We start from the raw sequence: 26,912 nt of genomic DNA, 5'->3' as shown, positions 1-26,912 counted from the left end.
TTTCCTCTAATTTTAGGGAACTTCCCACCAGAAAACAGTGTTGGAATTTTTGATTATATAGAGACAGTGCAAGATACTCTCCACCCACACACTTGAGAGGTTTTACACTCACTCCCTGAAACAGCTTTCACTCTGCTAAAGGTAAGAACTATGCTTCTGGTAAGGTTTTAGTGAGCTATTGTAAATGTAATGTTTTTATTACCTGTACTAAGTAACTTTCTGTAGGCAAATTTATCATTACTGTTTCTTTAGTCAAGTATCATATTTCTGCTAGAGCCTTGTTCACAGTACATCAAATCAGCACGAAATTTATTACCTGTGCAGTACTCCTGAGGCTGTATCCCACGATTACGTGAAATTGGTTTGGTTTTGACTCCTAAGAGAAGCTGTGGGGGAAAATACAACATAATACAGGCTAAACAAGTGTTAATTCTGTCTTCTTACAGTTAAAATTAATTTTATTTTTGGATCAACAGAATGGAGGAACAAAGAGAGGTAATGCATTAGCCTCGCCCCACTTCACTGGACTCCCTAAAGGCCCAGGGTACCATCACCTCCAGGCTTACCAATTCACTTTGACTTTGTCCTTGCTCATGTGGTGGATTGACCCCTGTTACAGAGTCACAAAAGCAGGTGCCCTGCTGTGCCAGCTCTGCGACTGACAATTCTCAGACATGTTTAATGATGAGTATTTCACTTCTCCAAAGCCACCATCTTTTCCAGTAAAGATAATCACTATTTCCTAACTTAATAATAACTTAAGTTACTAGCCACTGAGGTTTTGAGCCTGCTTTTCCTTCCCCTGCCATGCCACCTATTTCCCTGGACTTTGATTTTCTTCAGCCCAGGCCAATGAGAAAAGTCGCTGACAAACAGAGCTGATTCAAAGAACAAACGTGCTCTCAGGCTGATGGTGCATCTGTAAACTTTTGCATAAAAAGAAGCAGAAGAAAAGGGAGAAGTGGAGATCTCCTTTTAAATGGAGAGACCTCCTTTCCTTAAAATTCCCAGACAGGCTAAGAGAAGCAGCCTACATGAGCTTTTAACACTCAACCCACAACCACAGATACAAAAGGAACTTCAGCAAACTCACATCTTAAGATAAATCAATGTCTTTTTTTTTTTCCAGACACCACCATGAATTGGGAAGAAAAAAAAAAAAAGCACTACTTAATTTTAAGCAAAAGCTTTATTTTAGTTTATAGGCTTGTTTGTATTAAAAACAATTACTTCAAAATCAAATTCACATAAAACTCAGCATGTAAATAAACTGAAGTTATCACTGGTCAAGATCTATTTCTGAAAGACAAGAGCTCTGAATTGCATTTTAACAACTTAGCGTGGCAACAGATAAAACTGGGATGGTAGTAGCATCTCCTAGTTTACAGGCTGAGGAGTTAAACTGTCCTCCCCTTCAGTACATTTTAAAACACCAGCTGCAAACTGGCACGGTTAAATGATTGCTCTATTTCCCACTAGTCCATTGAGCATCCAATGAAAAAAAAGTATCCCAGTTTAATCTGCTACTTCACAGGAGTAAATGCTCTTCAGTGTTGTTACAGGCACTGCTATTTCCTTCCAGGAATCAAAGTACTTGTCTTAAAACATTTTCCTTACAACGCCAACATACAGATTTTCAGAGGAGACAGTCACAATCAAGCTACATTATATACACTTCAAATGTACAATTATCTGTAAAAAATGCCTGTGTACAAAATAGAGGGTTCTTTTATTAAAAAAAAAAAGCCACATGCTAGATTTCAATTACATCAACATTTTAAAAGAACTGAAAATAACTGATGAATAATAGCAACATTCCGATTTATTAGGAACCTTCCTGCAAGCAAGTGTAGAGGTACCTGCACTATATTTAGGATTCTAATAAGCTTTTTTTGGACAGTTTGTGCTATAAACCTCACGTATGAAGTATGTGAAAAGCTCTCAGTTGCGATAACAGAATAAAAGCTAGTTAATTAATGCAAGATTGTTTCAGTAAAATATAAAATTATTCTACTTATGAAGTAAATGCTGCAAGGGCATCTGATTTACAGCCAGTTAGACGAAGAACACAACTAGTGACTAGAACACATACATTAGTTAAAAAGTCAAATATATACAAAAATATATTAGAAAGTGGTTGAGTTTAACCACAGGCTCATGTAAAAAACGTTGTTTTAAATAGCAATAGCAAAAAAATAGCTATTTTCTCTGTCTGCAACAGTACAAAAGGCAAAACCTATATATGAGGTAGCAATGCCAAATTAAAAAAAAAAACAAAAAACCCAACTTTGGATTGAGGAGCATTTCCTATATTTTCATAGCATATCTGTCAATACAAATATTTAAATGAACACTTCAATTGTTTCAAGAATTAATACATTAATTTACAAAAACCTTTATTCAATGAACATTTTAAAAAAAATTACTGGAAATGGATTTAGTTACTGATGTCTCCTGTTTCTAAAAAAGCTATTGCATTTTCAAATCCAAACACTGTACAGCAAAAACACAGAGGCTTTATTATACACACTTGGTAAATGCTATGGTACATTAAGATATAATTTACAAAGATCAGAATAAGCCAACTCTGGTCATTTTATTCTTTTCTGTCAAATACGCATACACTGCACCTTTTGCTACCCTGTGTTCAATGCCAGATGCAGGATTAGGGTTCACTGCTCACTTCCACAGCTCTGCCCACAGCTGAAACAAGTGTTTGTATCATCTACCTTCAGGAGTCTGAGCCAGAAGCGTGCCTTCTCTCAAGGGTCAGAGGCACTGCCAGACAGCAGCTCAGAGTCCCCCTTGGTTCATGCTGAAACTGCCTCAAGAATGGGAGGATGGAATGGGATGGGAGGGGAGAGCTGTGCCCCTTCACTTCTCCTCCCGATCCCATCCCTTCATCCATCCTGCAGGCGCAGGGCAGGAGGGGCCACCTGAGCCTCCCTGACCAAAAAAAAAAAAAATCCCATTAATGAAAAGCCAGGAGGGGGACAACCACCCAGCTGAGCCATGGCAGCTCTGGGGCCAGGGCTGCAGGGCAGCACTGCCAGCAGCACGGGCCCCTCATGTGGATCAAATCCTCTGCTTCCAGCTCCACTGACCAAAAAGACCCTGTTGCTCTTCCAATGCAGGCAACTAAGTCAGACATCTGAAGTTAGATGGTACAAGTAACACCAAAAAATGAACTAGATGGAATTTCTGTATTTATTGTATTAAGAAAATATACTTTACATCACAGTGCTTAATTAAAAGCAATTAAAAAATGTAAACTCAGGATTCTAGGTAAAATTTAACTTGAAAAATTAGGGCTCCAAGACTTTTTTAAATTCACAATCTTTTAAAAAATTGAAGTCACAGTCAGTTCATGTAATTCACACATTTAAGATTACTTGTAAATACCTGTTGATGCACTCCACTGTTTGGTCACTCTTTTTTTTTTTTTTTTTTAAAAAAAGCCTAAATAACAAATAGACAAAGTGCAAAGGTAAGAGGTATATTTTTATTTGCAAAGAAACTAACTTTAGAAGTAATTTGCAAATCAGGCATCTGGAGCACTCTAGTAGATGTAAGGAAATATGCGGTATGGTACACGCTGACAATACCTTTCCCATGCCAAGCCGTACTTTTGCTTACAATGATGTTCATCCCGAGCTTCTCGATGAATAAGCAAGCAGATGAAATATATCACGTAGAAATATGGTAAAATGTGATTAAAACCTGTAGAACAAAGTGCAAAAGTCACTTTAGATACAGCAACAACAACAACAACAAAATCCAGAAAGGTTAGCTATTAGCAACACGTACTAAGCTGGTGACATACTTGTTATGGACTAAAGCATCTTATACTCGTATTGTAAAGCATCAAATACTCAATAGGATAGTGCAAAAATCGTGTAACATTACATGCAGATAGGAAGAGACCCACAAAAAAAAAATCCTTAAAATTTGGTCTCAAAATCTACCAACCTCACTCTCAACACATGCAAAGCTGGCACATATTTTATGTTCTTTAGCTATCAAAACCAGAGAAATAGTTAAAATTCTGCAGCACTGAGTTGCCCCACACAAGCCCCATAAGTTTTTTTTCTATTTTGGCTGTAGATGGTAATTCTAGCTTTGCTGAGAGCACACTACTTGACTTGTGGATGAAAAGCTGGACATGAGCCAGCAATGTGTACTCAGAGCCCAGAAGGCCAACTGTATCCTGGGCTGCATCAAAAGCAGCGTGGCCAGCAGGTCGAGGGAGGGGGTTCTGCCCCTCTCCTCCACCCTGGTGAGACCCCACCTGCAGTACTGCGTTCAGCTCTGGGGTCCTCAGCACAGGAAAGACACGGACCTGTTGGAGCAGGTCCAGAGGAGGGACACAAAAATGATCAGAGGGATGGAACACCTCTCCTATGAGGAAAGGCTGAGAGAGTTGGGATTGTTCAGCCTAAAGAAGAGAAGGCTCCAGGGAGACCTTATTGCAGCCTTTCAGTACTTAAAGGGGGCTTGTAAAAAAGATGGGGACAGACTTTTTAATAGGGCCTGTAGTGATAGGACAAGGGGTAATGTTTTTAAACTAAAAGAGGGTAGATTCAGACTAGATATAAGAAGCTTTTTACGATGAGGGCGGTGAGACACTGGAACAGGTTGCCCAGAGAGGTGGTACATGCCCCATCCCTGGAAACGTTCAAGGTCAGGTTGGACGGGGCTCTGAGCAACCTGACCTAGCTGAAGAAGTCCCTGCTCCTTGCAGGAGGGTTGGACTAGATGACCTTTAAAGGTCCCTTCCAACCCAAACTATTCTATGATCACCTCCCACCCATCCTCACCACCTGCCCCCCACCCAGTTACAGCAACACTTGCACTTCTGCCATTACGATGCTGACAGAGGATTCGAGTCCCTCATTTTCATGGGGTGAAGTGTCTTCCAGGATATTGTCTACAAGTGTATAAGCTAATCTAGTATTGTCTACTTTCAATTAAAGTCCAAAATAAAATTAAAAAACCCTCTCTCAGCTGATGCTCCTGGTCAGGGCATTAAGCACTTGGTGACAAAGTCCCACTCTACCAAAACTCCCTGTGTCCCAGTCTGCAAAAGCCAGACTGTGCCATGGGGTGTGGAGTAGCTCGGCCTCAGAAGAACATCTGTCATGCTCATTTCTGTGCTTTTATAGAAGACAAGCTTCTTCAGGCATGGGAAAAGCCCAAAGCCATTTTTCAGACTTGAATGAGAAGAGGCAGGACTACCATGATCAGATGTATTTTCTGAAATTCTCACTGCTCTTTCTAAGCTCTTGAAAAGAATCAGGGCTACAAAACCCCATTGGACAAAAGGCTCCCTAATTTCCTCCAAGTGTAAACTTCATGAAAACTAGGAAGTATTCATTAACAAAAACTCTGAAACAGAATTCCACTCCTTTGTGTTTTGATGATTTTTATTTTTTTTTCAGATGTATTTTGCTTAAAGTCCATCCCTATATGTGGTAGCCCTTGTCTCCATGCAAACTTCCACTTTTTGGGAACTCCCTTTGAAAACACTATAGCACAGCCACTAGCCTGAAAAATGTAAGGAACAACTTATTAGCAAGCAAGCCCCATGGTTACTGAATGATAAAAGTGTCAGAAAGAAGAGTCAAATCTATAGTATGATATATCAAGTTCATAGTAAGATATAAATAATAAGATGTAAGAGAAAATAGTGTCGCATTAAGCTTACAACACAGAAATTTGCCATTCAATTAATTACAGGTTTAGTATCTCAAATAATTTTCACTTTGCATTTCAAACCCGGTCAGATGCCAAAACATACAAGCATTTTTGGTAAAATCACTTTAGTTTCAGGTACTTACCACAGGGTAGGGACCATGCTAGAGCCATGATAATGTCACCGAGATAATTAGGGTGACGAACAAAACCCCACCAACCCGTGACAAGAAGCCCTTTTCCAGTTGCAGTGGGTATAAATTTCAGATCTGTGAATACAGTATTGTAGTCAATACAACAATTGAAATGTGTATTTAAATAGTACAAAGAGACATTGTACAGCAATCAAACAAGTAAAAAAATGCACTTACAGGCCAATTTGGGATCTGCTGGATTCCTTCGGAAATTATTTTTCTGAGAATTTGCACTTCGGAATATGTAATACCCAATAACTGAAAATAAATATTATTTATTTTGCATTTTCAGTATTTTCCAGTATTCTTTCCTTCAACAAAAGAACTCACATACTCTCTACCACTCTTACAACATTGAAGTCTTTTCCTCAGAGATGTAAGTGATATCCTCCATTTCTCAGAGCTCTAACAAGATAGAAATACTACCGGAAACCTGTGTTCCACATGCTCTTACACACTGCTGACTAACGTTTAAGATCTTGGAGAAGCTTTTTTTCACATCTACTTTTACATTTATATCTGACTTCTAGTTTATTAATGTAACATTGAGTTTGAAATTCATATAAGGCGATGTGCTGCAGTTTATAAGATTATAGCTCTATCAGCAGCCCAGTATTTTATTACAGTGCCTACACTCCATAAACCAACCAACTATTTACAAGTTCACAATATTAAAAGAACCAGACAATGAATTATTATCTGGTTTTGAAACTCATTTCCCCCAACACTTTCACAAGGCAGCTTAAATTTGCTTTTTCCAAGGCTGTATTGAAAAAACACGATCACAACATACTTCAAATAAAGATGTTTAAAAAAAAAAAACACACCAAGAAAAAATATTCACCGAACATGAAAAAGAGATGCTATATTTCTCAGGAGTGCACATACCAAGTTGTACGCCTTCATATTCTTTCCAAGTATTTAAATTCTTTGTCATGTCTACAAAAAACTTTTTCTTTTAGGTTTACTACTTAGATAAAAGGGACAAACTACAAGGCCATCCATATTGGTGCAAACTTAAGGTCCCCTAAAGATGCAAGATTGTTTCTCAAAGCACTCTGCTAGAAAAAAGGAGATGTTTTCTGGTGACATGAGTATATAACTATGGGCATCAGGGAAGGAGATGCAAGTTGTTAAACAACAAAACCTCTTTTTCCCTAGGTTCAGTAAAGCATAGCCAACAAGCTATTGACTGCTTTTTTTTATAAGAGCCACTCACAGTCACTCAGACTGACTTCAAAAGGCATCTGCTACACTTCATTCAAAATGTTTTAAGTCACTTCTGCAACTCCAGACAGAATCCATCTAAAGACGCCTCTCAACAGAACGATTGGGTGTCCAGAGTCTCATTTATCCTTCATTTAATAAAATGCAATTTTATTATATTCTCTGTATTAAACAGTAGTCAGACACATGCTTCCACCAGCTGTGGTAATACAGAAAATACGATCACTGCATCTTAGCTAAAGCTTCACCTCACAACTCAAAGAAACAAAATCAGTGCTATGTTGTTACTACCAGCAACAATAACATTTACTATAACTTACAGTTCAGAATAGTAATTGCAGCAGCAACAGGCCAAGAAACCACAGTAGGATGACCAACTAAATAGAAAGCCTGCAGACTGTAGACAAACGGAACCCACACCAAATCTCCAAATGCTAGCATGAATCCAAATCCATCATGGGTAATATCCATTGTAGTCAAAATAGCTTCCTAGAAACAAGAAGAAAGGAATTTAGAATTTACAAAGCTTCATTCATTTAACATTGTAATTGGAAATGGTAACAGTGTAATATGATTGCCATTTACCTCATTCCAAAGAGCATCCACCACATACAGAAGCTGAAAGCTGTTCACAAGTATCATTGACAGAGATGGCATACTTTGATTGTGTATCTTCATCTCAGCCAAGAGCATTGCCAAGTTTATAACAACCTAGTTTAGAAAATATTTTATTACCAGTTTTCCTTGTAAAAGAAAGTAGTCTTTTCTATTACACTATCGGCCACTTTAATACAGATGTTTTTGACCAACGTTTAAGTTTTAAAAATAACCTATTTCACAAGACACAGTTTTACAACTAACTACATTTCTGAAGCTGTACAACCTCAACATATGAGTACTTTAAGAAAGGTTTTCATTTCCCACAAAGCAAAGAAGCTAGAATGTAGAAGTTTTCCTAAAGTGAACGAAAATGGTCATTAAAAATCTGGCAACACAAAACTGTAAGTACTTTTTTCCTGCTTATAAATACATATTGTATCCTTAATGCTAATTTTATATCTATATTAAAAAATAATCAACTTGTGTAATATTTAAGCAAATAAAATAACTAAGATTACTGACTCACCCAGCCAATTAATCCTGGACGCAACTCACAAAAGTATTTGAGGTCAAAACTGCCAATACGAGGGTTTAATTCATGTCCAGTAAAAAAATCATACACAAGATACCCTGCAGATAAGACACAATCTTTGTTAGCAGTACTCTTCATCTGCCACTACACTCCTCCCCATAAAGGAGTTCCTACTTTCTACTAAAGTTCTCTCATTATAGGACAAAAAAAAAAAAAAAAAAAAAAAAAAAAGCAAGCCTTTAGATGGGCAAGAAAAATGTGAGAGTATATGCAAAATACAAAGCAAACCCCACATGGTTTATATTTTAAGAGACCCAAATATTTTATTTATCAGGAGGACTAAACACTTTAGAAGTTACTGTAGGCTTATGTCTCCTTGGCATTTGTTCCTTATTTTCAGCCTTATCCTGAAGCTCACATCACAGTTTCTGTGAACATGATCTTATGGTATTAATTAATTCTACTTCTTCTCCTACTTCATTGCTCTTCTCTGGGAACAAGAATTCTTTTAGCTGTGACAATTACCTGTCCATTGAAAGAGATGGACCAGAAGGAAAATACAATACCTTGACTTCAAGATATCCTGCACCAAGTTAGCAAATAACAAGCACTTTGCAGAACAGTTACAGAATGCTACTATGCCACTTACAGAGACCAGAACTGCACTTTTCAAAGAAAAAACGATTTATGATAATTTATTATTGCCCTTCACACACATACATGCTGCACTGACAAAGGAACTGAGGATATCTGAGTACTTCATTTTAATACACTAAATGTTCTGTCCATAAATTTTCTTTCTTAGTCAGCCTATGATCATTTTTAATAGTTTGGTCAATATTTAATGCTAATTGACTTCTCAGTCTATCCTTTGTCCAAAAGAAACCTATATACATGTAACTGATACTTTCTAGGTAGGCAGTCTCATGACTGAATCAAAATTTCTTTTGAAGACTCAATTCAGCTAATAGATTTAAAAGTGCACAGAAAAATAAAAGTTTAGAAATAAACTGTAATTTCAAGTTCTGTACCTGACTTCCCACTGCCAAAACATCTAGATTTTCAGTTTTTCTTTCCATTCCCAGCTGTTTCAGGAAAAGGCCCACCAGGAAGGGCACTATGAAGCAAACTAGACAAGCCTCTTAGACAAATGCTGAAAACAGAAAGGACGGAACTGTCCTCTCATTGCTAGGGGACTAGACCAGCCAAGATAACTTTCTGTAAGCTATTCAAGACGATCCAACCAAGATTTTAAGCATTGTACAGTATCTGAGCATGAACAAGAAATTGCCATTTAACTTGCAACATGAATTTTACATTGACAGAAAGTAAAAGTCACAGTGTTGTAATAACCAGCCCTAAACCTAGCCTTTAATTCATAAAAATGAAACTGTACCAAACAATTGGAAATAAATTACCAAAATAGTTATAACTCACCAGAATTTCCACCTGGTGCTAGTTCTTCCTCAGGTGCTTTCAGGGACCGAACATACAGATAAATGCTCAACACCATAGAAAAAGCTGCAGCTGACACTGCAAACTGCATGAAGTGATCATACAAATAATGAAGTTCAAATTGAAAATATAATAAAGTTCCAATAGCTGCAGCAGTCAAAATAAAAGCATAAAACCCTAAAGGATGGAGAAGAAAAACATATTAGCCAAAATAAAAGATCATTCTAAGTAGAACCTACCCAGTCCAGCCTTTCTGCATTTTTACTTCTTCCAAGATTTGTCTATATTCCAATAACATCTTACACATCCCATCCTCTTGAGGTTCAAACTTCTGGTGCACAGCAATATACCTAGGACATTCTATCTATGCCCTGAAATTTCCTGCACTCCTCCTCAAAAGGACAAGAGGCAGGAACACTCTGAGCACTCCTACATTTTTTACAACATACAATCCAATTTCAGCTTTTAGTGGAAAAATGGACACTGACACTACTCCTGGATAATGACAGCACATCACAAAATCTTATCTGTGGGACAGTTCAGATAACCATATTTTCTTTTTTAATTATCTTCATATATACCTCAATAGAGATAGCAGTAATTAAAGTATTGAAATAACTATCAAGTCAAAACTTGAACACAAAACTTTTGTAGTTTGAGAGTATAAAATCACGTAGAATGGAATGATGTTTTCAGTTTGTGTCCACTACCTCTTGTCCTGTCACTGATCGTCTTCCTTTCCTCAATAAGGCTTTCAAAGTTGCTTTGAGAATTAGCCTTTCAAGCAGCAAGAAGATGGCTTCTTCCCCCCACTCCCCCCACCTCCTTTTTATTTTTTCCTTTTTAAGCCATCCAAATCACATAGCTTATTTCCTCCCTTTATCAGAATACAGAAAAAAAAATTGCAGGACTATGCTCCTACTAAAGGCAGAAGTCCAGAACCAAGAAAGTTATGAGGCAGCCTCAATATGACTCACTTCCACAGGATGCAGTTCACTCTTATGATTTACAGCCCTATTCCAACTTTAAAATGGTGCATCTTACCAGACTATGACAAAACTCCACTCAACTTTTTAATATAACATTTGAATTCCATTACCATGAGACAGTGTCCTTGAACTGACTAATTAATCAAATAGGTAGTCTGGAATACCTGCAAGGCATCAAAGTACACCTCCTATTTAAGCCTGAAAAAGTAGGACTGCTGAAATACATTAAACCATACTCTAAACCTAGATGAGAAACTTGCCTTATTCATAGGAAGTGAAATCAGATCTGAATAAGGACTCAGAACTGTTTTTTGCCAGGCAAGAATAAGAACATCTTAAATCAATTACAACACACTACTAGTTATTAGTCTGTAAATCAGAGACATCCCAAGATGATCTAGACACATGGGATTAGATTTCTTCAGATCACTCCTGAACATCTGGAACAACAACCCTTGTTACATGAGCATTACTAACACTTCCGATAGGCAACTGCCTGTTTAGCAATTAGGCAAGGAAAAGGACAGAAGTCACCAGTCACAACTGGATGCAGACCAGGTGCCCCGTATAGTGTAAAGTCTTGCTCTTGGGGCAAGTTCCTGATCATTACTAAACAACTTCTTCGAAGAAGAGGTTCATCCTATTTTATGAAAGATTTACACCAGATACCTAGTTTGACCATAGAGTGTATCTTTCATAACTTGTATCTCATGGTACTGAGCACGGCAAATCAGATAGGGATATCAAGTTTCAGAATAAGCAACTGCAATGTGCTTACCATTTATCCGGTACTGCAGTTTCCTTCCATTTGAAAGAGGCAGGCCTTCTACAACCTACAAAGAATAAAATACTAGTGTTTCAACAAAGTACTTTCTAGGGACACTGGCAGGGGAGGGAAATCAAGCACATCTCTGCCACTAAGACATTCATTCAAGGTAACCAGCTGGACACATTCAAATCTGAAGATCATGCATTATTCTCAAAAGCATACTTTCAACATGAAAAGAAAAAGGGTAACAGTTTCAAATAAAAACATAAAAAAAAAAATCTCTTCCTAACCAGCCTCAAGAAAACAGAATGGCTCCAATAATTCTAAGCATGTATAGCAATAGAACCATAGAATCATTTAGGTGAAAGGACCTTGAAGATCATTGAGTCCAACCATAGAACAACATGACTGAATGATCTATTTATTAGAGTGTTCTTTCAGAATCTGCCAGTATCCCTCAAGTTACAAAAAGAGGGAAACAGAGTATTTGCTCGATATACATATGGCTAGAATGGTTTATAGCTTCCTGTAAGTGAAGATTACATTCCAAAACAGTGGGTATCAATAAGAAACCGAGTATCAAACAGTTTTGTCGATTTAAAAGTCAGATTCCTGAAATTCTTCTAGAATTCTACCAAGAAAATGTTATCCATGCTTTGATTTCAACTCCTATATGGCCTTCTGCCTCTTCTACTGTAAGACTGTGAAATGCACAGACGTTAAATTCTTAACGAACTGTGTTATCTTAAGCTTACAGAAATCTGCAGTAGCCATACTCCAGCTTAATATGGAAAACTAATTCATTTGCTTTCAACTTAACTGCATTAAGAACATACCCTACCTTCCAAGCCTAACGCACAAATTAATTATCTGTAAAGACCCAATTGCTACTGACAGCTTACCTTTCCAATTGGCAGTAACGAAAACAGAGCTTGAAGGAAAAACCACAGAAGAAAAACACCAAACACCCTAGCCTCCCAAAGACTTTCAAGTGCTGGGAGAGGAGGAGGGAAGTTCATAAGACTGGGGTCATCTTGTTTGCACATCAACAGCAAGTAGAATACAGTAGCAGGCAGGAAAAATATCAGCATGAAGGTCCCTGTAAAGAGACATCATGCTGTATTAGAACATAAACACAGAAAATAAAAAACTAGTTTCAAGCCCACTAATAAAGCTAGATATTAACTTTAGCAATAAAGAAGAGGTTGTCATTATCTATTCCTGAAGCAAGACAGCAGCAATCGCCCAGTCATGTAATGGGATAGAGACATACTTCTCACTCCCATATGGGGCTATATAACCAAACTGAAGGATAACACCCACTGCTACCCTTTAAAACTGTTAAAAAACTGTATGAAGAATACTTTACTGTTGAGTTCAAAGCACCTAGGTTTTGAAAACTGTCCTGGTTTCAGATGGGATAGAGTTAATTGTCTTCCTAGTAGCTGGTACAGTGCTGTGTTTTTGAGTTAGGTATGAGAAGAATGTTGGTAACACAATGATGTTTTCAGTTGTTGCTAAGTAATGTTTAGTCTAAAGTCAAGGATTTTTCAGCTTCTGATGCTCAGACAACAAGAAGGCTGGAGGGGCACAAGAAGTTGGGAGGGGACACAGCCAGGGCAGCTGACCCGAACTGGCCAACAGGGTATTCCATACCATGTGACATCATGCCCAGTATATAAACTGGGGGGAATGGGGGTGGGGGGGATTGTGGCTCAGGGACTAGCTAGGCATCGATCAGCAGGTGGTGAGCAACTGCATTGTGCATCACTTGTTTTGTATATTCCAACCCTTTTATTATTACTATTGTCATTTTATTAGTGTTATCATTATCATTACTAGTTTCTTCTCTTCTGTTCTATTAAACCGTTATCATCTCAACCCATGAGTTTTACTTCTTTTCCTGATTCTCTCCCCCATCCCACTTTGGGGGTGGGGGGGAAGTGAGTGAGCGGCTGCGTGGTGCTTAGCTGCTGGCTGGGGTTAAACCACGACAAAACCAAAAACTTTGCTAGTTACTTCTTAAATCTAATTTGGAAATATTTTAATCTCACTGTGCAAGAGAAGACTCAAGATCTTCACTATATTTCACAAGAGAACCAAGTGCAGTAACAGTTCTTTGACTGCCACCAATACCAGTACAGACTACGTGAAGCACTGTCATATGACCAGATTCTGCAACAAGTATCCAAAAATTGGAAAAAACAGTTCTTGACATGACAGTATGGTCAATAAGTAAAAAACATAAAAGAGTAGTAATTTTCAACTATTAAGACAATTTGCACACATACCAATTCTTCCACCGAACTCTAGCTCCTTTGTTTTTGATGATGCTTTCTCAATTGTTTTTATTGTCTCAAAAATCTTTTTCTCTGAATATATCTCTTCTTTTTTCTTTTCTTCTTCTCTTGAACGCAAGCTGTATTGTTCAAGCACACGCTCTATCTCCAGGTCTGGTTTCAACTTTTGCTGTTAATGAATAAAAAGAATTTACTAAAAAAAAATTCCCAGTGACTGCCTTATTTTACTGCAATATTTTTTATTTAGGAGGACTTTATTTACTATAAAACACCAACATACAATGTGTTTACTTCCATACAGTACTTAAGTTTATGCATTTATATGAAGAGACTGCTAAAACCAGTTTCATTGTGATCACTTCGGCCATGATTACGTACCAGCAGCAGTTCCAGTACAGGTCGTACATTCCCACCCTCCTCCCTTTCTTTCTGCCATAACTCTGTGCATTAGCTAACAATCAGGACTAAAGAACTGATTAGGCTAAAAACAAACAAACAAAAAACAAAACAAAACAAAAATCATCACTTTCTATGGCCAAACATTCACACTGTAAAAGCATGAGAATTAACACAAATAACCAGTGAGGGTTTGATAGAAAAAACAAGCAAGAAAAATTAATGTTACACAGCTCTAGTAATCTTCCTTCTGACGACTCCATCTCCCTCTCCCCTGAAATTAGCTGAACAGTAAACTTATTTGACCTCTAAGTTTTACGTTGCATTCTATTTCTCCTTGATTATTGTATTGCCCTTTTCTAGGTATTTCTGAGAAAGCAAAGTTAGAATGTGACATCAAACTAGGAGTAAATACAATGTTCCTACCTCCAAGATTATGGAGGATGTGTCATTTCTTTCTGTACTGTCAGGTTCACCATTGTACCTTCTGGTGTTATTCTCACTCGGTTTCTGGTTAAAAGAAAAAACATAGTTTTAGCTTTCTGAAAATAACAGCTGCATTAAGCTTAAGTATATAATGAATAATTAAGAACACTATAGGTTTTTTTCAACTGCAACTGCTCCAGTTTTCTCCACAGGAAAACAAATGCATCAAATATCCAAAGTATGGACAGTTTCAGGTCACAAACAAGGGAAGAAAAGTCACTTAAGAAAAGGAAAAGGTTACTAATTTTTTTTAATTAACACTGAAATTAAGGGAGAATACAGCTTCCAAGTTATTTTTAACTCATCATTTGGAACTGCCAAGTACAAAATACATGTCTATTTAGTAATTCTATTTGGAAAACAGAGGAGATTTCAGTGTCCTATATATGACACTGTTCTGCAGGACTGAAAGTTTGGTTTTCCATTAAATATCTTCCTAAGAAATAAATTCTCTTACAAAAATTCTTTGAATGAGTCTAGCTTACACAACCCTGGGAAAACACGACTCATCTGTTTTATTTCAGCTTAAGTTTTGTTGAAAAGGACCAGGTTGTTCCAGTCGTACCAATAGATCAATCCTACTCCTCAATTAAAAGTCAGGAGAAAAACCACTAAAGATATTTTAACCTTTTCGTCCAAAGTGAAGTGTGGCTACAAACTACTTAAAACGAACATATGCTCCACTTGCTATGCACTGGGTCACACAGCTCAAAGTAGTTCACTGCAAAACAAAAACCACGGCAACTGCAGTGCCAAAGAATGCTTTCAGTAGTAGCAATTTACTAAACTAAACCTATCTATTTAGTTTAGATTGGTCTGGTTTAGTTTAGTTGAAACTAAAACCTATCTGTTTTCAATAGATCAGCAGAAGGCATTTCCAATTCAAGGGACTGTCTCAGACAAGTATCACCTGAAGCTATCCCAATGGCACAACTGGCAGAAGAAATGCTGTTTGCCTCTTAATGGAGAAACATCACCTCTACTGTTCTTCACTTACAGAACACCAGAACTATTTCCAGTACTCAGTATAACCTTCACAAAAAGGCCAAGAATAAACATGATAAATTTCATCTAAAAACCAGGTATTTGATAAACTTTCAAAACCTTACAAGATAGTTTTTATAATGAAAACAGTCCTGCAACATTATCAGTGAGCAAGGCCATATATATATATATTCTACACTTGAATTCTGCAGCAATTCTCCCACAGAAGCTTCACGTTTTCCTTTACTATTTTAATGAACTGTATATAAAAACAGAACTCATTTTATTTCAAATTCTAATACCTACCTGCTATGTATTGCCCAATACATCTTAAAAGTAGGCTACCTTCCTTTGCCCCATTTCACAAGTGGGAGCATATGGCTAACAATTACTTCAATATTAAAATATTAAATAATTTGTGTTTGTTTGAATTCTCAGAACTTCACCGTACTGCCAAATTCAAGTGGAACTTAGAATTTCCTCAACTCGGCAAGCTAGAAAGCCTATTTTCAAAGAAAAAAAGGCAGTTCTGAGATACACTTTTGCAGCTAATTATGTTGTTCAGGGAACATGAACTACAGCTGGCTTTTACAATAATAAACCCAGTATGCATAAAACAAATCTGTTGCAAATAGCAATTTTTATTTTCAAATCCAACAAACCCCCACACAAAGAACAAACAAACAAAAAAACTAATACCAGTAGAGCTAAGTTGGTTTCCTGAATGGTTTCCTGAATGGTTTTCTTTTTGTCATCTTTATGTTCTCTGCTTTGGGAAGAAGAACGACGCCTGCCTTTTGCTGGCCGACCAGGAGATCTAGATCGAGATCTGCTAGTACTCCTTCTGGAGGGAGAACTTGAAGAGGACTGGCTCTTTCTGTGCTTAAATGATGACTGTGACTAAAAGAAAGAGGGGAAGAAAGCAAGACCTTATCTTAGATGTTCCAAAGAACAATTTTAGAAACTTTTTTTTTTTTTTGTGATGCGGAGGACTCTGGCATTTACTTCTACAGAATTGTCTCTTATTTCCTTTACTGATGGTGTACAGGGGCTGTTAAGAAAGAGCAACTACAGTATACTCATTTTGCTAGTAATACCCAAACAATCCTGTCCAAAGTCCAACTGCTGATGATTCCTGTCAAAGCTACAGAAATCACGATACAGGTGTAGTAACCTATCAATGTGAGCACTAAGCTCTTAAGCGTACCAACCTCTTAAGCCTTTGCGTAAGTAAATTAATTAAGCCTTAAGAGACGGCTATAATTTCAATTACTTAGCTTTATTAATACATTCAGCATATCAAGATGCAATGATCTGGTTAAGGCAACACATCTCAAATCAACATTAAAAAACCTTGTCAGCTAAATCATTAAATTAGATGTGACAACTAATTTCATAAACAGTTTTCCCCAAAAGTATTCAGTTTTATTTCTCTGTGAAGTCTACAATACTAATTTTCCCACGTAAAATTTTCACAACACAACTTTTATAAGGCACAAATGCTTTATGATGAAGAGACATATTTTCTCAGCTTGAGTTTGCTAACCTGCAAGCATGAAGTAAACAAGTTACAAAGTCTTAAAGCAGTGAAAACAGCTGTATACCTCAAGGCAGAAACATTTTGTCCCAAAAGAAAAGGCCAGTTACAGGACATGTACAGCACCACCAAAAAGTGAAACTACAGTTCACATAAAGGCACACAAGTTACCTTTGAACTTCTGCAGGTTTCAGAGCAGGCCTTAAAAATCAATTACAGCAAACATTCAAATAGCTTTTTGTCTCATGCATTATCACATTTTAAACTGAAACTTGTACGCAGAGTTTTAAAGGCCTTTTTTAGTAACAGAAAACAAAATAATAAAGATACGTAAAGAGGAGGGGATGTGCTCATACACATACAACATGACCGTTTTTCAAAAGTCCCCAGTTGTCACAAACAGAGCAAAATACCTTATGAAACCTTTGGGGACCTAAACCAGTACAATCTATCCACAGACATCTTAAGCACGTGCTTAAAGGGTATGCACTACTTATATTTACAGTGATCCTTAACTACATGCTTGCATTTGTTTTCGAATTTTCTTATTTAGAAGTGGAAAAAAGTCAAATTAGCATCAACCCGCTGTTTACTAGCTTTATAAACCACCCAAAACCAATTTTTAAAGAACAATCATGCTATAGAGTCCCTGAGTGACCAGACTTGGTTCTCCTCCAAATGTATCAGTTTCTTCAACATATTGGAAACAATCACGCTTCTTTAAACATAGGGTCAGCATTCTGAACTTCTACTTGAGATGTCACATAGGAAAGAGCTATTATTTAGCACCAATTCCTTGAAGACAGTTAATGAAAATTTGCAAGGCAACTGTCCAATTATAAGTTGTATGTTTATCTACATCACAAAAATCAATATAATTCCATAGAAATACTGATAACTGTCTGATGTATACTCACCCTTATATCACTTTCTTTCAACGCAAGTTCAGTCCCATCTTTATACTTCACAGTATAAAGATGAGAAACATCATCATAACTAGTCACTTGTACTTCATAGTACAGGACACTTCCTGGCCAACGGCCCATCACCACCTCACCATCAGCAAACCTTCGGTTTGGCATTTTCCAAAAGGAATCCCTAGAAAAGAAATGAATCAATACATATGACAGCTAAACATTAGGCTTAATTTTTCCCTACTCTCTTTCTGTATCATTTAGGCTGGAAGAGGGAAACTTTAAAGTAAACAAGTCTTCACATTAAATAGGCAAAAAGCTGCCTGATAAGAAAAAAAGCAATGATCTGTTTTCCAAATTAATAGTAGACAAAAGAAGTAGTCTTACAAAAGAGCAAAGATTGAAGTTAGATGTTACAAAAAAATGTTCAAATGTATTAACTGTATATCATAGTACATCTAGACCAGTATGCAACTAACTCCACCATCAGAGACCATCAAAACCAGGCAAAGCATATATTTGACCAAAATGACATAATGCAGTTGATCTTATCTAGAGGGGGAAAAAAGTAAATTACGATGGTATCTAAATGTCCTCTAACCCTCTTTTCTTGTGGTTCTACAAAAATTACTGAAGTGGTAATTTCTAAATGCTAAAATAAAACATCCACAATCTATTCAATACGCACAGCCTCATTACACACGTTCTTCGATTTATTATGCCAAACACTCAAAAGGTAGGAAACACCAGAATTTAGGCTACTGTCTGGGTTGAGTATTTTCTCTTTTCCACCTATTTAGCAAAAGACATGTAATTGCTTTTGCAGGAGCCTGTAGGAAAACAAAGTATGGCATCAGAGCAATCACACAATATCCTGAAAAACTAAATTCTATCACTCTGTCTGCACCAAACCACTACCCTTGGTCCACCATACCAGGGTGCTGGGAAAACCACAACTGCAGCTTAAAGAAAGTTATGCTTTTAAATATAAAGTCCTGTATAACTCTTTGAAAAGTGCCTTGTATTATGTCACTACCTTCTGAAAACAGGTTTCCATAGCAGAAGGCACTTTTAACCTGAACTTCTGTGACTCAGGTCTCAACATATAAAGTGAGGGTATCTTAAAAGTCTAAGGTAAAATACATACTAACTTACGAACTATCACCATTGTATGATGAATATAGGAACTTGGAATGGGGGGGAACAAACAAACTAGCAAATGTTTTTGTTTCAAAGCATTTTAACTTGTTAGTCATAAATAAGATGGGAAGTCACACAAAATGAGGTGGTAACAAGTATTTAATTAGATACTCATTCATTACACATCAACTAACCTGCAGTGAAAAGTTAAGATTCTTTGGCAAAAAATACCATTAATATGCAATCACAGACCTTCATAAACACATTGGGGGATGGGGCTAAGTGAGGCTTTTCAATCGACTTTCATTCTGGCATTTCCTGAAGCTGCTGCTGTTAGATTTTACACCTGTGTAGCTCTCCAAGTCAAAGAAGAAACCAAAAACTCAGCAAAATTCCCTCATGTGGATTTTACTGCTAATATTCCTAATTGCTTCAAAACAGAAACATCTGGCCATCTCCTTCACTGTACAATATTTGAAGGAGCAAAAAGAATAAGTTTTATCATTTGGTTTCACTCATATTTGCCAATTAGAAAAATTATCAGAGTTCTAGTCTATGCCTGTAGGCACACACTCTTCCAAGCTCATCTGTCTTCTACCTAGTGTTTCTTGTCCCAGCCTCTTTGTTACTTTCTTATTCTTTCTGAATTCCCACTCCTCCGACTTTGTTTATGCCCCCTCAAGTTCATAGCCTTGTTTCTTATGACTCCGTGAAATACAATTTCTGTATTTTCATTTCAAATTCTTCTTCATTCTCTCCTTACCCCCCTTTAATTCCTTGGGGGTTTTCTGCCTTTTCTGCCCTTCTTCACCAAACTAGTTCCAGTTCCTCTTCGCCACCTCTGGGCTCAAGATCTGATCTCAATCCTCATCTCTGTCTCCTTGTCCAGTTTTCTCACCTAAGAGACAGTTCTTTAGAAGATCCATGTCTATTACTGCTCTTTCCCCAGTCTCTCGCACAGTTCCAGCTTCTTCCTCCTCTTCCATAACTAGTCTAAACACCGGTCCTCCACCAAGTCCAGTCATAGCTTTCACCAGATGTCATAACCTGATCTACAACTTCATTTCCTCTTTGCTGTTGTACTTCCTACACTCCAGCCAACTGTTTCTTCTCTTGACCTGGAACACCTCAGGCATCATCTGTAAACTCAGAGCCTGACCAGGACAAAGCTGCCAGATCCTAGGACAAAATTATGAAAAACAGAATCTTTGGAGTTTAAGTCCTTTTTAAGAAAGGGAAACAATTTTTCACAAAGTTGTTACTAATGATAAGTAAACTGATTTTTACAGTTTATAACAACCACTTCAAAATTCAGATACAATTTCATAGGGATAATAAAATGCAATTTTCTGCCAAACTTCAAAACCCAGCATTTTTGTACGCACACATGAAGACAGCCCAAAGAAAAGGTAACCTGATTATTTGATTCTCTTTAAAGGCAGAAAGACCTTCCCATCCTCCAGCCTCGTTCTCAAAAGGAGCTGAAGTTAGTTTTAAGAAGTTGGAAAAAGGAGTTGAAGGACCTGAAGCTAAATCAATGCTATGTAATTCAGCCTGAGGTGGGTATCAATGACACAAAATTCCAGAAAAATAAATAAATTTCAGCAAGTGGAAATATTATCCTGTGATTCAAAAGTAATGAACAATCTTATTAATGGAAAGACCTACTTATTTTTCCATTTTTTCCTTAAATATTAAAGCTTAATAATGACATTGAACATTAAAGACTAAAAAAGTAAATATTACTTCCTACCCTATCAAAAATTACCACCTTGTTCTGCACCCCTGCACCTCATGTGAGGGAGGTTTGCGATCCTCATTACATATATCCCACTTCAAAAAAGCTACACCTTTTAAAGGCGGCCTTCATCTGTTCAGATAACAAAAACCATTACTGGCATCAAGAAAAATAAAGATAGGAAGCCTTTAAAAAAAAATACAGTTTAGAAATTATATTTTGAATTTACTGCTCTTTCAAGCTCTACACACACCCCTGATAATTTTCAGGGTACCAGCTGGCATCAGCCTAATATTCACAGTAGTCCTATGCCAACTTTTTAATTCGCAGGGCTTCAAAATATATCCAAGTGACCTCAAAACAATATTATTTCATACAATGCATCCTGTACTGTACAGATACTCGATTGTAAGTATATTCGCTTACTCCCAATAAGAAATTTGTGTTTTCTGCACCACTGATTTTCCTTTAGTAACCCAGACTAAGGGAATGGCTGAAAAGCATTTTGTATCCTATACCAAGCCAAGACAATTAATGCAAAACTCCCTGGAGCTTAAAAGTTGGTCAAGAAGAAAAGTTACTGTTGACTCAACCAACAGCAAAACAATTAAAGAGAAACATGGCAGAGAGACATATTGCCCCATACATCCATTTCTGGTCTTTCTTGATGACCCTCTCACTAGATATGTGGAAAAATATTTCACTCCTGTCAAGAAAATAAGAAGAAAAAGACTGTTAGCTTGTAGTCACTAGAAGATCATACCATATCACCAGAAGTTGGGTGCACAGTTTTAAGAAATTAATTTAAAAAAAAAAAACACTAAACAAAGTTTTCCCTCTTGGAAGAGCTAAGTTCATACGTATCCCTCTTCTATGTACTAATTCTGACATCTCAGCACTGGTAGATAGTGTTGTGTATGTCAGAGGAGAGAGCCAGCTAAATGCAAGAAAATAAAGAAAATACTGACAGTCAAGGCTAACAAGACAGAGGTTCCTACACAGATATTCTACCAAATTACTACCAAATTACAAAAATTACTACCAAATTCATCAAAGAGACCGAGCTGTGCAGGATCTTTTCAGGATCACCATTACTCATTCCACATTTCTAGCTCTTCAACACCCATAATGGTGGGGGCATCTACTACAGTTCAAGCTTGGCTCGACTGAACAGCCGAATTAGCTTCACCGCCAAAAACAAGCGCAAAAAAGCCTCAAGGTAAAAAAACCAAACCAACCAAACACAACTCTCGATCCTCAGGCAGAGAAACGAGGTTTTTCCCTTTAAAAGGGCTTTTCTCCAGAAGCACTGAAAGCGGAGGGAAAGCGTCAGGAACTTGAACTCGCCCCCCGGCAGGGCGGCGGGGTGAAGGCCGCGGAAGGCGCGGTGTTGACAGGAAGGGACCCACGTGCCGGGGGAGGGGGGAAGGCCCGGCCCCTCGGCCCCGCTCCGCGGCCCCGCCCCGACCGCACTCCCGGCCCAGGCCTGGCGCGGGGCCTCCGCCGTACGGAGAAGGAGGGGGGGGGGGGGGAAGGGAGGGGCCGCGCCAGGCCAGGCCGCCTCTCTACGCGTCTCCCACGGCGCTCCCCCGCCACACCGGGGGATCGCGGCCTTTCCCCGCGCCGGGCCCGGCGTCGCGGTAGCGCTGCGGAGGGAAGCGGCGGTATCCCGAACAAAGCGGGGAAAAGCCCAACACACACGACTTCCCCCCCCCCCCGCCTTACCGCCTGGACCCAAGCGAACGGTCCGGGCGGCGGAAAACGGCGCCGCTCGCCCGCCCACCGGGAGAGAAAGAGAGACCTGAGCGGGGCCGCGGCCCGATGCCCGCGCTTGGGGGCGGAGAGAGGCGATGGCGGCGATTGGCCGGAGCGCTTCCCCCCCCCCCGGGAAGGCCGCGGAGGGCGGGGGTTGTCCCGGCCCAGCGCCTGCCCCGGTGCCGCCATTCCCTTACCTGGCGCCAGCCCCCACCGGGCCGGGCAGGAGGCGCTTCCGCGGAGCGGCGGGAGCCGGGCCCGAGCGCGGCGTTTCTCGGCTGAAGGGAACAACCGCCCTGAGCGACGGTTACAGCCGCGCAACGGTCCGCCCCCTCACCCCGCCCCTTCCCACCCGCCAACGGCGCCCATTGGCCACAACGCGCCGTTTGAATCGTGGGTGGCCGCACGCTATTGGTTGCCGCCCGATGGCGCGGTCCTGCCGCCCGAGGCCCGCCGTTTTACCCGCCCCGGTGAGGGGTTGAGCGGGGTGGTTCGGTTCCCTGACGGGGTCGGGGGGCTGATAGCGGGTGCGAGTGCGGAGGGGAGGAGAAGCTCGGGGAGGGGGAGCGGGGGATGAGAGGCCGCCGTCGCCATCGCGGCGGTGGGGATCGCCTCAGCAACGCGCCCCCCCCACCCTGCGCCACACAGGCCCCACGGCGGGCGGTAAACAAAAAACGGGGGTTTTGTGTAGGAGCACTCGCGGTCTCGCCGCCTCAAACGCCGCCTCAGGCGGCGTTTGAGGCGGCGAGACCGCGAGTGCTCCTACACTGACTGAAAAACTGCCCGTGTTCCCCCCAGCCATGCACCCAACGAGGCTGAAACGTGGTAAAAACATCCCCTCTCCAAAAGAAGAAGGGCAAAAAAAAAAGCAGCGGTGTGTGGTTACCGCTGTCCTTTTGAGGCAACTTTTCCAGAAAGGCCATTCAAGTTCCTGGCAGATTTTGAAATCAGGAAGTCTAAGCAATACTTCAGCAGGCAGAATTAAAATAGATTGTGAAAAAGTTAACGAGTCGCCGTGCGCAGTGCATTTTAATGTGAAATAAGTTGTTCCACGTGTTTGGATCTTAAAAATGAGTTTTCCTTTAAGCATTAATTACAGATGTATTTGCGTTTGTACAGTCTTTATGGACCTCCCAAACTCTAAATTCGGACACTGGCTGACAAGTCATATTCTGGCCTAATAAAGGTTCCCAAATGAAGAAAAATTCCCGAAAGACAAGACCACCATTTTCCAATACAGAAGACTGGCAATATCACAGACAGCAAAAAGATTAAAAAAAAAATCATCACCACCACAAAACAAAAAAACCCACCCAAAAACCACAACCATAACCGAATGGGGCCTATGGTAACCATGGGCTTCACTTGGCTGAGATTTACTGTTATTTATTTGCTCACAAATTTCTGAGTTAATTTTATTTATTTTTTTTAAAGTTTCTAGCTGTAATGTTTGAATTAAGAGTATGGCAAGCTTTTTACCTAAGTAAATTAATGCAGGAAATGGCCCTTCATATGTGAACTATCTAAAAAAATATTTTACTGTTTATTCTACCTAGCTTAGCCTTGAACTTCTTAATTTTCCCAAGCAATTTTTTTTAATTTTATTTTGTATCCCCCCTTTTTAAATAACAAATAGGTCAGGTTGTATGTTCTTATGCATTCATTACGTTTTTCACTACATGATGCAACAAGAAGCGTCAAAATGAGATGAAAAGTTGTTCAATCAAACCAGAGTCATGTTTAAGCATAGATTTAAATACAGTCAGAATAAATTTGTTCTTTAGTTGTGTTAAGGCAATCAGCTTTTATCTGAAAGACATCTGATAACGTACTATGCAAAAGAATGCAACTGAAGCTTCATTTCTGTCTTCAGATAACGAACGTTTTTGGTTCCAGCTAAGATTTTTGTTTTATTACTATTGCACAGTTTACAATTACAATGTTAAGAACTGTTTTCAGTAGATGTCTTAATTACAGCAGCTAATGCTTGGAATGAGCCTGCTTCATTCTGTTGGCAATCTCATTTAGAGAATAAACATGCCTTCAGAGTAATGGTTTGGGTTTGGGATTGTTTATTGAACCTGGATTAGAAAGCTACTGGGCCATTAAGACTTGTTTATTGCAATTCTGCCAGTGAACCTGCTGATAATTGGTATACATTTGAGAGATTATTTCAGAAATATTTATGGGACCATCACAGGTCAACTATTAAATGGGACAAATGTGGAATCCAGTCAAACCGTGCCCACCAAAATGATAGTACCTGTGCCTTGCTGCAAGTTAGGTTTTCAGTGTCTGTATAAAGGACTCAGAAGCAGAGAAATTTGCCGATCTATACACAAAGCATCTCAATCCCCCAACATAAAACTGAGAAAAGAATTCTCCAGGCTTTCATTATAACAATAAATATTAAGGACTACAATATCACATCTGCCTGACGACACTACAACAGCTGTGTCCCCGTAAGATGTTGATCCTTCAAAATTCAACCCTCAGTTCTCCTTTTGATTTCAGTAAGAAGTGTAAGAGGGCTCTGGTGCTGGAGCTGGTCCCACCAAGGCTGCCTGCCACCTTTCCTTCTCTGATTCCTGTCTCTGAAATGCTTTTCAGCTGGAGGTAGAAAGAGGGGCAGGGGTTTGGGAAGAAGCCATTCAAAAAGCATTGGGCGGTGGGTGTTAACTGTGACAAGGCTCAGGAGAATGGTGGAAAACAATACTAATAAGCAAAAATGGTATTATTTTACTCTCCTCCAGCAAGGGCCAGGAAAAATTGCTTCAGACGCAAGTTATGATTCTCAAGTCCTGAGGGGACATACACTTAGCAGTAAAAAGTGCTTGAGTTTAAAAGAAAATATAAAATAGTTGGCTATGTAGAAATTTAATATGAATAGTATTATCTGTACTCTGTAAAATCTGAGTGTTGTCAAAGTGGAATTTGAGATTTTCTGCAGGACTGAAGTCTCTAATTAATGGCTAGGAAGGCCTCTATAGGCTACGCTTACTTGCATGGTGTTATATACTGAAGTAGTGTCCTGGGAAGTTCAGTTGTACTGACTGGCCTTGGGAGAACAGGTTGTCTTTACAGAGGACCTCTCTCCAAACCATGAAACCCTCTAAGACTGGAGGCACTGAATTTAGTATCCCAAGATATTAAGCTATCTTTAATTTAATAAAGGATATTTTTTAAAATACTGGGATATTAACTAGAGTTAATATCTCAAGACTTTCAGTTCAGAATTGGTGACCATTCGAGTCCCCTGAATTGTTATTAACCAGGTTACTGCTGCCTGTGATATTATGAATTACTGGTATTACTGTGTGTACTGCTATGTAAGCTAATACATCTGGAGACTCATAACTGTGTGCTTTCTCAATGCCATATGAAAACTCAGGTTTCACAGTAAAGCCCTCAGATATGTCAAGTCTATGGAACTAAATTCAGGTTATATCCAACCTGTCTTCTTTTAATTAATGATCTGTAAACACTTCCTAAAACATGAAATTTTACTATAAATCCTTTGATCTTTATTTTTCATTGTTACATAATAATGTTTGTGTATTCGATGTCTATGTTGCATTTTTTCCTTCCTATTTTTTGTTTTACATGAAAATGTTTGTGGTTGACGAGTAAAATACATCCCATCTCAGAAGTGTTCTCATTCCAATACAGTTTAAAGACCAAAAAATTAACTAAACTTTCATTGACGGGGCAAATAAAGTTCTTACATTCATTTTTACACTGTTCCTGTCCATCTACTTGTCTCTTTCAATGTAATAAGATGCAGATTTTGATTTAAAAAAATATAAATATTAAAAAAACTGACACCAGTACCTATCTTTCACAGAATTAAACGCACTTTAAATTCACCAAAACACTTCTGCAGCATTAAGGGAAAAGTATACAAATGTTTCCAATATTCAGGAAATACAGCCTTAACACACTGCAGCAATAAGAGCTGACCATGAACTCCCCTAAGTTTAGCTCTGAAATACTTACAACATTTCTGGTCGTGTTGATCTTTTTCAGTCCCACAGCTAGATCTAACAGCCTCGCTGTCCAGGGGACTCCCATGTATCTGTACCATACCTAGCCATCTCCGTGCTTAAGACAAGTATTATTGTTACTTTTGGGGTTATTTTACCATTATTTTTTGCAAAAACGTTGCAAAAATGAGTCCTCCTATAAAGTTGCCAACCCAAGAAGGG

The 26,912-nt window shown here is 38.8% G+C and overlaps 1 protein-coding gene across 3 annotated transcripts; it reads right to left on the bottom strand.

Moving 5' to 3' along the window:
* Positions 1 to 1,176: 1,176 nt before the first annotated feature.
* Positions 1,177 to 26,912, bottom strand: LBR (lamin B receptor). 3 transcript variants are annotated; one of them, XM_075042555.1, is made up of 15 exons: positions 26,704 to 26,912; positions 18,078 to 18,258; positions 16,323 to 16,523; positions 14,580 to 14,663; positions 13,749 to 13,926; positions 12,360 to 12,556; positions 11,467 to 11,521; positions 9,682 to 9,876; positions 8,239 to 8,342; positions 7,698 to 7,823; positions 7,433 to 7,601; positions 6,063 to 6,143; positions 5,838 to 5,960; positions 3,606 to 3,720; positions 1,177 to 2,946 (listed from the first exon to the last, which is right to left on the bottom strand). In XM_075042555.1, the coding sequence occupies exons 1-15, from the start codon at positions 26,706 to 26,708 to the stop codon at positions 2,901 to 2,903; spliced, it is 1,860 nt and encodes a 619-aa protein (XP_074898656.1). In that variant the 5' UTR covers positions 26,709 to 26,912; the 3' UTR covers positions 1,177 to 2,900. The 3 variants fall into 3 exon arrangements, with proteins under 3 accessions (XP_074898656.1, XP_074898655.1, XP_074898657.1); XM_075042554.1 differs by lacking the exon at positions 1,177 to 2,946 and having other exon boundaries at positions 3,190 to 3,720; positions 26,704 to 26,910; XM_075042556.1 differs by lacking the exons at positions 1,177 to 2,946; positions 26,704 to 26,912 and adding an exon at positions 20,113 to 20,129 and having other exon boundaries at positions 3,190 to 3,720.

This window comes from Buteo buteo, chromosome 12 (assembly GCF_964188355.1).
Source record: "Buteo buteo chromosome 12, bButBut1.hap1.1, whole genome shotgun sequence".
Classification (NCBI taxonomy): domain Eukaryota; kingdom Metazoa; phylum Chordata; class Aves; order Accipitriformes; family Accipitridae; genus Buteo; species Buteo buteo.
Note: the sequence above shows the minus strand (reverse complement) of the source record. Positions and strands in the feature narration are given on the sequence as shown.